Source organism: Scardinius erythrophthalmus (assembly GCF_964197995.2).
Source record: "Scardinius erythrophthalmus genome assembly, chromosome: 2".
Taxonomy (NCBI): Eukaryota; Metazoa; Chordata; class Actinopteri; order Cypriniformes; family Leuciscidae; genus Scardinius; species Scardinius erythrophthalmus.
The window spans coordinates 32,330,077-32,344,335 of record NC_138222.1 but is presented as its reverse complement, the minus strand read 5'-3'; the positions used below and the strand labels follow the sequence as shown (position 1 = coordinate 32,344,335).

At 36.0% G+C, this 14,259-nt stretch overlaps 1 protein-coding gene across 2 annotated transcripts; it reads left to right on the top strand.

Annotated features, from left to right (window-relative positions):
• Positions 1-2,452: 2,452 nt before the first annotated feature.
• On the top strand, positions 2,453-12,376 carry ca7 (carbonic anhydrase VII). Of its 2 annotated transcripts, none has more exons than XM_081393867.1 (8): positions 2,453-2,811; positions 4,539-4,736; positions 6,212-6,330; positions 6,430-6,525; positions 7,172-7,234; positions 7,737-7,892; positions 11,184-11,285; positions 11,447-12,376. In XM_081393867.1, the coding sequence occupies exons 1-8, from the start codon at positions 2,775-2,777 to the stop codon at positions 11,603-11,605; spliced, it is 930 nt and encodes a 309-aa protein (XP_081249993.1). In that variant the 5' UTR covers positions 2,453-2,774; the 3' UTR covers positions 11,606-12,376. The 2 variants fall into 2 exon arrangements, with proteins under 2 accessions (XP_081249993.1, XP_081249994.1); XM_081393868.1 differs by having other exon boundaries at positions 2,662-2,811; positions 4,605-4,736.
• The last annotated feature ends 1,883 nt before the right edge of the window (positions 12,377-14,259 follow it).

The window sequence follows — 14,259 nt, the reverse complement described above, 5'->3', positions numbered from 1 at the left end:
TCTCATCATAGTGCACATTTTGCTGGCGTCGAAATTTTTATTGCTGTCACAGCTGTTTTCACATAACTACTATACTATCTCACTAGAATCTGTTATTTGGCGGTGGAAAACAATAACTTGTTGCAGTATTGCAAGAACCTGAACACTAGGTGTAATTTTTTTTAAACACTGACTGTACACAACTTCTTTCTTTTTTAAACAGAATGTCAAACAGTGGCTTAAACTGCTGTTGCATGCTTTGTGATTCATTAGAGAGAGAAAAAACTACACAGCAAACATGAGATTGCTAAACAGGTCAAAATCTTTTATCTTTGCTTTCAACTTGCATGTAATCATCAGTCTCATGTAACTGTTGCATACATATAAGACCTTTTTTTGTAACTTTAGTAGTCATCATCACACTCTTTCCCCACCATTGACTGAATTTTCCAGCTATCCATGTTTTCACTGTTATAAGGTAGGGGGCGCTATGACACATCTTCTAGTACAGAATCTCCAGATCAAAACACAGGAGAGGAAGAAGCTGAAACAAGTGATAGAAGATTGCTCACTCAAATATAAAATAACGTGATCATCAAATATTAAACAGCATGTAAATCAAAACTGCTTAATGTTAACAAATGAAATGAAGCGTAACCCATGAAGAGAAAACGACTGTGAAGCTTTGGGGGTGTTGGACTCGATCTACTCCATCTGTGTTTTGATCATCGTTCTGAATCTGATCAAGAATGACAAAAATGTGATTTTCTCAACTTTTTTGTTTAAAATGTTGCCTTTCTTTATGAAACTATACCGACATTCAAGTGTTGATAAAAAAGGATGCATGAAGCTAATAAAATGTTTTTAAAATTAAAGTACAGTTAAAGGTAAAAAAAAGTATAAAAAATTATATCTACATTTGAATATAGCAGTATACTGCAAGTGCAAAAATAATATATAAATAGTAAACTATAAGTATAATGTTATGTTCACTTAAAGGGGTGGTATAATGCCCTTTTCACGAGATCTAAAATACATCTCTGATGTCCCCAGAGTGTGTATGTGAAGTTTTAGCTCAAAATACCCCACAGATATTTTTATATAACATATTAAAATTGTCAATTTTTGAGGGTGAGCAAAAACGCACTGTTTTTGTGTCTGTTCCTTTAAATGCAAATGAGCTGCTGCTCCCAGCACAGAGGGCGGAGCTTTAAGAGCTCACACAGACATGCACTGAAAATTTCAAAAACTTTTAGCCTTTTATGTTCAAACCGAGGTCAGAAATATGGAGAGACTCAAGAAGAAGTGACAACAAGAAGCAACAGGACATTTCTGATTGGTTAGTTGATGAATTTATGTAGCTTATCTTCTAGTCGTTGATTAGCATATTCTGTCTTGATAATCTATAAATCGTGTTCAGGGGGCGGGGTTTATGTACATTTTAGGGTTAGCAATGTCACTAACACTGGAGGAATGTCGTGTAGTCCCAACCAGCCGTTTGTTGTAGTCCTTAAAAAGCGATTTCTTTAAAATAAAATATCTCCCTTTGCTTTGAACTTTGAGCATTGTAACTTTGCAGATGTTGTTTATGCTCAAACAGCAACATTACACACTAAAGTTAGAAAAGTGAAATCATAATCAACCACCCCTTTAAAGAAAACTTACAAGTATACTTGCAGTATAAACTACTAGTAGTTTACTGAGAGTACACTTCAGTGTGTACTTTCATAAACTAAAAAATGTACTACTTGTATTAAAATAGTAAACCAAGTAGTTTGAACTACTCCTTTAACATGACTGCTGTCTTTTTTTCATTTGATCCCCTTTTCAGCATCAAACAGTAAAAGTGATAAAAAAATTCTCTATCATTATAAAACATCAGTAGGCTAATAGGCTAGCCTATTGTTAAGAATAATTATTGGTAGTGGTTGAAAACTTTCAGTGATATTGTCATAATAATAAAAGCTTGATTTTCTTTTACATTTGTCAGAGCTTGATTACCAACCATGCCCTGGTTCCTCAGACGCAAGGGCTCACTAACCAAGACAAGGCTATCATCTAGGCCTATAACAAGTCCTGTCCCTGCAGTTATTTAAACCCTACAGGAAATATTCCTTATAGGCTAGCCTATAGTTTGTTTTTAGCAAATGCCACACTAGACAGTACATGCGATGAAATAAACTGAATTAAAGATAAAAAGAAAACAGTAGGTTTCCGCACGTTTACATTCTGATTGTTATGTAGGCTAGGCCTAATTATACTCAAAATGAAGTGTGTCGAGTGCTAAATGTCAGCCACATGATGCAGGTAATGCCACGCTATCTTCAGAGTTCATTTAGGCCAGGGGTGACCAATCCTGCTCCTGCCGATCCGACTGTCCTTCACATCTCCAACCCTAAACAAACACACCTGAGGCAACCAATTAAGGTCTTTAGGATCAATTGAAAATCAAAGGCAGGTGTCTTTGATTAGGGTTGGAGATTAACTGTGCAGGACAGTCCATCCGCAGGAGCAGGATTGGGCACCCCTGATTTAGGCTTTTAGACAGTTCAATTAAATGCAACTAAGTCAAAGTATTCAAGACAGAAGCCCTGAACACACGGTGCGGACAGTCCAATCGGCTTTAGAGGAGGCGGGGCCTGAGCGGATCAGCTCATCTGTCAATCAATCACAGCGCCTGTTACCTCTGTCATTAGAGTCGATCCACTCACTCCACAGCAGCACTCAAGACACTCGCCGACTGCACACACACAGCCTACAGTACAGCATCTTATCCGCTGCTCAGAGAGGGAGAGATGACTGGCCATCACTGGGGATATGGGAAAGACAACGGTAAGTCAAGTTACCGTTACTAAGAATCCTTAGTTTACAAGAAGGCATCAGTCCATAAAAACACGTTTTTGTGAGTCCATTTTAATTTTGCCCACTGCTAAACACAGGTTGTGCTTCGCGGTAATATAAGCTACTATATGCATTCAAAATAGACTTTTATTTATCATATTCTATTTTTTTTTCAATTATTATTATTATTATTATTATTATTATTATCATCATCATCATTTTTTATTTATTTTTTTTATTGCAAAAAATATACATAGCCTACATGTACATACAATACAGGATCAGGGAAATGAAGCGTGGTTGTATCGCTATCAATGAACAATTAAAAAAAAATCTAATAAAAAATAAAATAAAAAAAATCCTGGATTTGGGTATAGCCTATCAAAATATATAATTACTCTGAAAAGAAAAGGGGGGAAATAACAAGGAAAGCACAACAATAAGGTTAAATCATATCTGAATTGTCTTTGACTTCTACACATTTTTTTTGGCAACTTTTAAAATGGGCCATTATTATTTTGTCAGCAACAGGTAGCAATATTTTTTTTTAAATATGCTGGCCTTATTACATTTATATAAATTAAGCTTGCTAATTATTAGTCGACCAAGAAGCTAATTTTCACACAAAAAAAAAAAAAATGACATCCATAATTTGATAATGCAAGATAGAAAAACAACATGGCAAAACATTTAAACCAGTTTAATTATCAATTGTATTCCATTATTATGATGTAGCATATAGGCTGTGCTTCATCTTGAAGACTTAGGCAATGCTGTGTAGCCTACATCTGATAAATATCTTAAAAGAAGAAAAAAACCCAGAGCCCTACATGCATTCTTTTTCATACGTCTTAAGACATTTTCTGAATGTCTATTTAACAGCCTTGTGTTGATCACTAGCCAACATCCATTGGGGCAGTTTTTGTGTTTGTTGTCATTCATTCATTAATATGTCCAGTCAACTGTCGTTAGATTTAGCGTAGCACATTTTGCTGCCCAATCTACTGTTAATGCGAGATTAGCCCAGTTATCTTTTAAAGGGATAGTTGCTGCTTAAACATTACTAGCCATAGGCCTATGCTCTGTTAAAACAGACAAACATTGCAAGACTTAGAAATGCTGTATGCTACACTCACAATAAAAATGCGTCAATGCAGGCCTGTGTGTTAAAAATTGTTGAACAATGAATAGACTGATTTTACTGTGTTAGATAATTTGTCTAAATTCATCATCTTATTTTATTCCCTTTATCATGAGAGAGCTAGATTTTGGCCTGACCACACTGCTGTTTTCAACTTTCTTCCTTTATTAGTAAATTGTAATGTAATTATGCTAATTTTGATTAAACAAAATGCATGGTAATGAAAGATAGAGTTTGCATGTCTTTTTTTTTTTTTTTTTTTTTTAATTATGCATTAATAATAATAAATTAAGTTGTGTACCCAGACTTTTAAAGTTACAAATTACATTAATAATAATAATAAAAAATTGCCATAATTACATCATTCGTTCAAGAGCTAAACACTTTTTGTTAGGTTTTCCAGAAGAATTGTCCTTTATTTGTCGGACAGTCTAAAATCCATCTAAAATTCAACAAAAAATGTTGTATCCGTACACACTCACACTCACTAGATAAGGCTAAAACCAAAACAGTATAAGGTATGACACTGTGCTTTTGTGTATTACTTTCTGGTTGGTTGTTAAACATTGTTTTCTAGGTCCATCAGCATGGCTCAAAGACTATCCCATTGCTGAGGGTAACCGCCAATCACCTATTGATATAGTCCCTGCAGAAGCTGTATTTGATGCCAGACTGTCTCCTATCTCGCTGTCTTACAACAACTGCACCTCTGTCACCATATCAAACAATGGCCATTCTGTAGTAGTGGAGTTCATTGACTCAGATGAGAGATCAGGTTGGTATCCGTGACAAGATTATTACTGCTTTAAAAATGTTACTGTCACAAAATGAACAGCTTTGAGCAGGCAACGTTTAGTTCTGCATGTTTGGGTTTTTACACACAACTTGTTTCTTCTTCCTCTATCACAGCTCTCATGTTGTGCAAGACCACTGTGAGATTGAATGCTATAGAAAGGTTTATTTAGAAGAACCTTAGCCAGCTGAAAATGAGATCTTATGAAAGATGAATGACTGACTTGTAGTGTGTGTTTTTGAATAAGGCCGTACTAGTGTTGCTAATGTTAATTAAAACTAAAACTATAAAAAATTGATTTTGGTAATTGCAATAAAGTAAAATAAAATATAAATATTAAATGAAAAACTTTAAAAAAACTTCAGTTAGTTGCAGAGGCAAACTGATTTCCGTTGAAGTACAAAAAAATCTAAAGGTAAAATAAATTAAAGCTAAATAGAAATATATTTTATTTAAAAAAACAAAAGCTAATAAAAATGACTAACATACTGTATACCAAAATTACTAAAACTTTAAACTCACAATATAAATAACGCTATTTTAGGATTAATATTAAAATTACACTGGGCCACAACAGTCTATATTGAAAAGTTCAGCTTTTTCTGCTCAAATGACCGTCATTTCAGTTCTCATTCCACCTCACCATTTGACCTAATGACTGTTATGTGAAATTGCACACATCAAAAATAGTTATAACTCCATTCACTCAACAATCAATCAAAAGGGAAGCTCTTGAATAAATAGACAATTGTCAGCATTTGTGGTTTCTGAGCCATCATAAAGGTCTGGGAAGCAATCAGTTGCTTAAGTTGTCATTGTCAATTTGTTGAAATGTTCAAAGTGTCTCTCATGATCGGTGAGAGATGGGTCTAGGAATTAAAACAAAAGAGGAGAGAGAGTTGTAAAGAGAGGAAGAAAAAGAAAGTGAGGCTGGAGACAGAATCTTGGCTCCAGTGGGATCAGACAGATGGTTTTTACTCACTGAACTGGACTATAGTAGTTAGACATTGGGTTTGCAAGATGCCAACCACCCATTTCATAGCATTTATCTAAATATGTCATGCATGTCATTGTGCTAAATGCAATTCAGTTGTGTAAATGTAAGGATAGATAAAGGAGGAGGTCATGAGTTACAATGCTTCATGCTAGTGTGTAGATTCTTGTTGTCTTTACCCTTGATTGCACTTCGAGTGAGTCTGAGAAAAAAGGCGATAGTCACTTTACAATGCAAGTTATTGGATGTTCACACAATACGTCTTTTTGCATTTCTCTGCTCTGCTTTTCCATTGTTTTCCAATGAAAATATGCAAAACAGACGTGTGTGCAGCATTTCGTGCAAGAAACAGTGTTCTAAAAACGCAGTGCTCAAGTTAAAATTAGTTAAACTTTTAAAAAAACGCATCTCTAGACCTTTTTTATTTAAATGCCCTGCTTAAACTGCTCTTTTCTTGTGGCAGTGATCCAAGGAGGGCCTCTGGAAAACATGTACAGACTTAAACAGTTTCACTTCCACTGGGGAGGCAAGGGTTGCTGTGGCTCTGAGCATACGGTTGGTGGGAAAACTTATGTGTCTGAGGTGAGGGTGCAGGACAGTGACGCTCCGTCTGCTCGATGTACATGTTCTCTCTTTCTGTGCTTATCACAATCTTTTGGCGTGACCTCTGTCTCTCTCCAGCTTCATCTGGTTCACTGGAACGCCATAAAGTACAAGTCCTTTGGTGAGGCAGCAGCAGCCCCTGATGGCCTGGCTGTCCTCGGCGTCTTTCTGGAAGTTAGTGGGAATCGGCACTCATTGAAGAACCAAATAATACAGCATTAGTTTAAGAGCATGTGATCTGTATTAGAATCACATTGATTTTGGAGGATAAGAAAATAAAAATAATGGTTATATAAATAAACAGACATATCGAGGAATGAGTATACTTATTTTCCTGTCAAAGATAAAAATGTAATTTAACACCATTTCAGCAGTCCACTTTAGATATTCTACTAAGTTACTAGCTATAAGTAGCTGCAACTACATGTCAACTACCAGAGTATCAATATACCGTATGCTAACACTTTATTGTGATGCTCCCCCAACAGACTTTCTACTGACTAGTAGCTTTGCAACTACATGTCAACTCTAATGAGAGTTATTTGGCACGTAGTTGCAAAAATAATGAGTTAGTTGACATGTAGTTGCAAAGTTACTTATAGTTAGTAGAATAGTTAGTCTAAAGTGGACCATCAAAGTAAAGTGTTACCAAATGTCAGGTTCAGAAAGGTAGTAAAGTGCAAAAATAAACAGTGCATTTTTTTTTTATTTATTTTTTTTAGCTATTATATATATATATATATATATATATATATATATATATATATATATATATATATATATATAAAAAATCCCTTTTTAATTTGTGTTTTTGTTTTAGTCAGGTGATGAACACAGAGCTCTTCATCAGATAACAGATGCCTTGTATATGGTTAAATTCAAGGTATGTGTATTTATTTATATAAAAATATTCAGAAAATATATGAATTTCTTTAGGCTATTACGGAGAGAAAACATGAATGAATATATTAAAACAATCATGGTTGCTTACCAAATGGATGCGGTTCTTGAATCCCCATTTTTGCATCTGATAGGATTTGGAAACACCCAGATGCCTCTTTGCATGTGATTTCATTTGGAAATGTATGTCTTGAAATATGTTAATCAGTTTTTAAGAATTCAAATGAGTCCCTCTCAGGTTTTTTTTTTTTTTTGACGCCACCACAGATTAGTGTGGTATTGGCTCTGAGTATTTGACGTTAATAAATGATCTGATTATTCAGATCACTATTGTAGAAGATTAAATGTAATATTTTGAGAACTAGGCATTTCAAGTCATATTAGTCGACCACTTATGAAAATATTGGCATGTGTCCCCTACATCCCTGTTCAGAGTATCTTTAGTTCTGCAGTACACTCCTTTGACGTTTCTTTGTTTCTCGTAGGGAAGTGTGGTTGATTTTAAGGGCTTTAACCCAAAGTGCCTCCTGCCGAACAGTCTGGAATATTGGACGTACCCAGGCTCTCTCACCACTCCTCCACTGTATGAGAGCGTCACATGGATTGTGCTGAAAGAACCTATTTATGTGTCCGAGAAGCAGGTGGGTTGCTTTTGTGATTTATTTTTTTGGTTACACTTTATTTTAAGGTGTCATTGTTACAGTGTAATTATATATTTAAAGGCACAATATGTAACTTTTTTGCTTTAAAAATAGCAAAAATCACTTTATCTATGTTATATATATATATTTTAGTTGTGTACTTACATTATCCTGACTGACTTTCAAACCAGGAGAAATTTGTAATTTAATTCGAGAAACGTCCCGTTTTTTTATTTCCGTTTTGTCGCCGCCAATGGCGTCATATCCGCGTTGTCCCTGGTTTCCGCTCGTGCTGCCATGGCAACCAGAGCTATGAACCAGAGCCGTCTGATAGTAACCAAGGCGACAGACGTGGACAACTTTGTAGTTCGCAATGTCTATTTGCACGCTGTTGTTGTTTCGTTCAAACATTATGGACCATGGCAAGCAGACTTTGGATAAATAAAGGAGAACTAAAACGAGAATCAATATCAGCGCGGTGTTTTCGAGATGCCTAGAGCTCCCATAGACAGTATATAAACGAGAGCTCCACGTTCGAGACTTCGACCGCACCTACATGTACTTTATTAAACAGGTGAGCACATTTACATAAAACTAATCAATGTTTTATAGTTCAACAATGATAAAATGTCAGAATATGAGCTGTATGTTATTCTAATGTTGATCTAGTTTACTGCTAGTCTCATACAGACAGACTAACACATACATTTCAACACATTCAAATGCAGTTTAGTGTGATAGTGTAATGTTAGACCAGGTGAAACAGCGCTGCGTTACCTCACAATTGTCTAATAAACTGACCTGTGAGTAGTAATTCTGCGTGTAGTTTGGTAGAATGAAATGTCCTTATTCCTTTTATATCCGCGGGAGCTCACGTCCCGTTTGGAGCTGATAGCTGTCTCTTAGCAATCCCGAACTGCTTCATATCACAGTCATGATAAAAGCATCGATGTATTCAGTCATCCATAAACATTATTAGATCGGTCGGTTTGACGTTGACGACAAGATCCATAATTCTTAGCAAATGTTGCGTCATCAATCTACGCCTTTGTTATTGTAAATAGGTTAGCGACCCCTAGTGGCGGTCTATTAGAATATAAAATTCTATACTGTACGTTTAAGTACTGAGTAATATTAATTAACTACATGTACTTACTATAGGGTTAGGGTAGGATTACAGTTTGGTTGAGGGCTAGTTACATGTAATTATGCATAATTTACTGTTATTACTATGGTAAGTACATGTAATGTAACAAGGACACTGTAAAATAAAGTGTTACCATTTTTTTTTTCTTTAGTTTGTTCACACAAACTTGACTGTACCTTATTTATAAACTGTATTGCTAGTGTTTTGTCATGAGCATCCTCTGGTCAATTGACAGATGTCATTTTATGAAAATTAATGGTTGTGGAGGGAGATGGATGTGGGAAGCACTCCCGGTGAATCAAAATCATTGGTAGTGATGTAAATTAGGGATAATCCACAACATCCCAGTATGTTGGTGATGATAGTGAATCTGGTCAGAAATGATCTGGACGTGAGGGCATGTCTGTTTTCTGTAATTGGTTTTGCATTAGTAGTATAAATAATTATTATTCATAAAAGCGGTGTATATATCATAAAATTGTAATTACAAGACTTAACACAAGCATTATAGTGTTTAGTTCATAACTAAAGCCCTGCTCAGTCAAGGCAACACATTAACATGCACAATAGCTATAAATGAGTGTTCTTATTTCTTATTCTGTATGGATGTGGATCGTCTAAGTATGTATGTTTAATAGATTCTGAGTGAGCAAAATTAGTGTGAATGAATCCTTTGCAATGGGAGGGTTCAGGTCAAAGTTTTTTCATTCAAACAAAATGTGCATGTCGTGGCATTAAACGCAGTCGAAATCCTACTACTTATTCAATACACTATAGAAGTAATTTAAAGGAGAACTTGGTAACTTTTTTAACTTAATAAAACTTGTCTAGAAATCATTTGGATGGTTAAACAACCTGTTCTGGTGATATTGGTGACTTTCCCCACTCCCCCCAGCGTTCCCAGGCGGAAAACCAACCTTGCAACTTGTTCACTACCGTCCCGGCAAGATAGAAATTGGAAGTCTCGTGAGAAGCGAGAATGAGAACGAGAACGAGCGCGAAACACGAATTGCTTTATGGCAATTCGACATAAACACACACGCATGTATGATGTATTACCCACATCGGTAGATATAGCTCCACACGATAGTTGGCTTGCTCCGATCATAACAAACGCACATGAGCAGCGGTAGATAAGGGGAGGAGGCCGCCGCAAGTGAGTTTTTTACGACTGTGTTGTGAAATATACGCCCCACCACAGCTGTAGGGGGAGCTCGTGGGGAAAACATGCGACAACAAAAGGGAAAATCGGCGAAGAAGTGACTAGAGTTCGCTAGAGTTACCGAGTTCTCCTTTAAGCACAAGACTTGTGTACATTACAGAAATGAATACTTTTATTCAGCAAGGATGCATTCGACTGATTAAATCACAGTCAAGACATGAATAATGTTACTAAAGATTGCGATTTCAAATAAATGCTGTTCTTCTGAAAAAAGTATCATGGTGTGCCACAAAACACTTTTCTGATTGTAATGGTAAAAAATGTTTTTGATCAGCAAGTCAGCATATTAGAATGATTTCTGAAGGATCATGTGATGCTGAAGACTTGAGTAATGATGCTGAAAAAATCAGATTTGCCATCACAGGAATAAATTGCATTTTAAAAGCATTATTTTAAATTGTAATAAAATCTCACAATATTACTGTTCTTATTGTTGTGTTAAATAAATGCAGCTTTGTTGAGCACGGGACTTCTTTCAATAACGTTAAACTTACTAACCCCAGAATTTTTAACGGTAGTGCATGTCCTTTGCTAGTGTCAAATTACTAGATTTCCATTTCAGATACATAGATCTGTGTCCATCTAAGAGTCTGCTGTGGATTTGGTCTCCGGCTCTTGTCTATCCCTCAGACTGTGTCTTTGGAAATTGCATCAAAGTAAGCATGAGCAGGTTGGCATGTTGGCGGCACGGTCGTGACAGCGGCCTGGCGCGTCTGGCATGAGGCCACACGACTTTGATCTTGTGCAGCTTATTAAAATGATTGATTGAGCTAAGAGTGGAAAAAGCTCAGGAGATTCACAGCATGGAGACCCAAGCCTGTTGCATAAGATGTGGAACCAGAGTTGATTTCTTTTGCTGTGCTGGCTTGTCACTTTGCCAGGTTCTGCCTTACATGCTGTTTTTCATGTTTTCTGGGCTTAGATGGGAAAGTTCCGGATGTTGCTGTTTAACGGAGAGGAGGAAGAAGACCGAAAGCACATGGAGAACAACTTCCGACCACCACAGCCACTGAAAGGCAGAAAAGTGCGGGCCTCTTTTAAGTAGTCTGTTTGCTTACTGTGATCAACCATTCTTCAAGACACTGTTCTAGAATTACCTCTGAGGTTGAAGCATGAAAAATAAGTTTTTTTTTGTTTTTTTTTGTTTTTTTTTCAATCATGTCACGCTCTGTCTGCTGCTTAAAGGTTTTGGCCAATGACCTCGAACACAGTTTGGCTTTCACATTGAGCTCTTTGAATCCGAGGCTCTACAGTTTTAGATCCCTTCTCATCCACCTTGATCAGGCTTGTGCATGCAGATCCTTGTTGCAGGAGATATTTGTGCTTCCAAAGGGTCCAAGCTGATGGGGTCTGACAAGCCGGCTGTCGTCTGCTTTCTCACTGCTATAGGAAAGGGTCGGTAATCCAGGAGCCTGAAATTTAACCCGTTAGTCTCCACCAGAGGCTCTTGGTAACTTTTGATAAGTCATGTGTCATTTAAGGGTGATGGTGCTTTCAAGAACATAGACCTGATGGTGGCTGGATCATTAATACTGAACGTTGCATTATTACACTGAAATGTCTCACTGATATACATAGATAGCATTTCTGTTTATCCGATTGTTGTGACTCCATGAAGTAAGTCTTTACAAACTCTTTTATTAACACTGCACTGCACTGTAGTGAATGTTCCTGTGCTGTCAGTGAAGCCTTATAAATGCTTTTACTGTAATAGGAGGGTGATGTGTGGAGGTTGAAATGAATGATGGATTACACTGCTCACACTTAAAAAACAGTTCCTATATGTAATTCCTAATGGAATCTCTGGCACGGCTGTATAGGAGAGTTAAGGAAGATCTCTATAAGGTCAGTGCCGTATTTAGACTCGACTTCTGGATAACATCCAGTTGAAACTACAGGGATTTTTCTTTGGCTGTATTTGGTGGTTGGCAAGATTTAATATATATATTTTATATTGTATTTAGTCTTTATTTTAAATATGTACAAAATAAAACAATTTTAATAATCTATTTGTCAATGTTTCTGACATTGTTATTTTACATTGTTTGTCATTATATTTGCGGATTAAATGGTAGCTACTTATACTTTGTGCCACAAATAAAAATGGTTTTATGCAATATTTTATTTGACATTTATTTTAAAAAGACAACACAAGCACATTTTAAACAAGATTTTATTTTATTACAAACAACAGATACAGTTCAAAATGAAGACAAATAATATTTAGAGACTGCTGGATGAACTGCACTTGTGTGAACTCGAGGGTCAAAGAGTTTAGCCAAAAAAAATTCTTGGAATATTGAATTGGTTGGACGTGTTGTTATATAATGCAATGATATACAATGAATTAAGTGTAGCTTAGTCTTTACGCTTTGTTTTTACTTTCTGTTCACCTTTCTTAAACCTTTGCCCACTGCAGCAAAGTAGAGGCCTTCTGGATGCAGACAAAGTTACAATTGTTGTGATTCTAGAGACTACTTTCTCCACAAAAGTGATTTGTCCCTTGTATCTTTTCCATGTGGTCATATTTCTGTATGACCACAATCCTGCTAACATACTGTCAGCACTCTCAATCTTTTAGTCTTGCTGCTCGCTTCAAAAATTAAAGAAACGAAAAGAGGAAGCAAAGTTGAGACATTCTGAATGTTTGTATCTACTTCAGCCTGCATACAGCACACAGTAAGTGTCTCATGACCACTGTTGGAAAAATGCATTAAAAACACTTTAAAAATGCTGCCAAACAGTTACATCTCAATAAAACGCTACTGTTCTCGATAAAGATCTATTGGTTTCTTTTAATCAGTCAGTTAGTTGTCACGAATTAGCGATGCATTTTAAAGGAGTACTGAACCTCTCTACAGATTCATTCTGACTAGTCTGGCGCCCTCAAATGGTGAGATGTGGATTAACAATAACTTGCAATTAGTTTAGATAGGATCGGTGGTGGGAGAGCTACTCAACATTTTAGAAGTTGACAAATTTCTTTGGTTTGAAATGATGAATTTTAATCGAATTGTTTTGATCCAATAAACATTATGCAACAAATATATTTCTGCAGGACCAATATATGGAGACACTGACATAAAATTAAACCACATACAAAGATTCATGATAGCCTAATGTAGCTCTAATAGCGGATTGTTGTTCCTTTAAACTATATTAATGTTGGCTTGTAATCTGAAAATGCATAATTTCATCATTTGCAGCCTCGGTAGTTTTTTATTTTTATTTTTTTTTTTTAACTTAGGCTATGTGGTCCTCAAGATAAGAGAAAATAAAGAAAGTAAAGAAATTTGAGGATGTTTCCTATCATTTTAAATGATCAGAGAGCATTTATGACAAAGGATGAAAAAAAAAAAAAAAAAAAAAACTGAATTAGAATGAATGAATAAATGTCACTGAATCTAATAAACATAGTTTTGGTAGTTTTTCTGCAATGTCGAACATGTTAGGCCATATGAGGAAATTGTCACGGTCTGGGTTGATGAAAGGAGCGAGGACTCAAGTGCAGGAACAATTATTAGTGGTAAAAATAAAACAAAAATAGCCTACAAACAAAAACTCCCTGTGGGGGGAAAACAAGGCAGGCATTAAGAAACACGAGGGAACATAGAAGACGAACCAGCACAGGACTGCAAACACAGGGAGACTAAATAGGGAGGCAAACAAAAGAGGGTAACGAGGGAAGGAAGGTGGTGCAAATGGATCAATAATCAGGTAACAAGATGGGAGGGGCTAGACAATCGACAGGAGAGCACATGGCTTGTCGTTTGTTTCCTTGTGCCATGAGCACATGTCTATAATAGTCCTGTTTGTTGTGAGCACATGGCTTGTCATTTGTAAAACACAAGCACACCACAAACCGGGAGTCCCTTGTGAAAAATTTGTTTATTCAAGTGTTCTATTAGTATACTTCTTTTAAACTAAAAATAAGTAAGTATACTTTCAGTCTAAATTTTATATACTTCTCAGAAATATACTTTATGTAATTCTCAGAA

Bases quoted from the DNA above. Each gene is read 5' to 3' on its own strand.
- ca7 (XM_081393867.1), top strand. From the start codon at position 2,775: ATGACTGGCCATCACTGGGGATATGGGAAAGACAACG. The intron at 4,737-6,211 runs GTTGGTATCCGT...TTCTTGTGGCAG, and splicing joins TGACTCAGATGAGAGATCAG to TGATCCAAGGAGGGCCTCTG. The intron at 6,526-7,171 runs GTTAGTGGGAAT...TTTTTGTTTTAG, and splicing joins TCCTCGGCGTCTTTCTGGAA to TCAGGTGATGAACACAGAGC.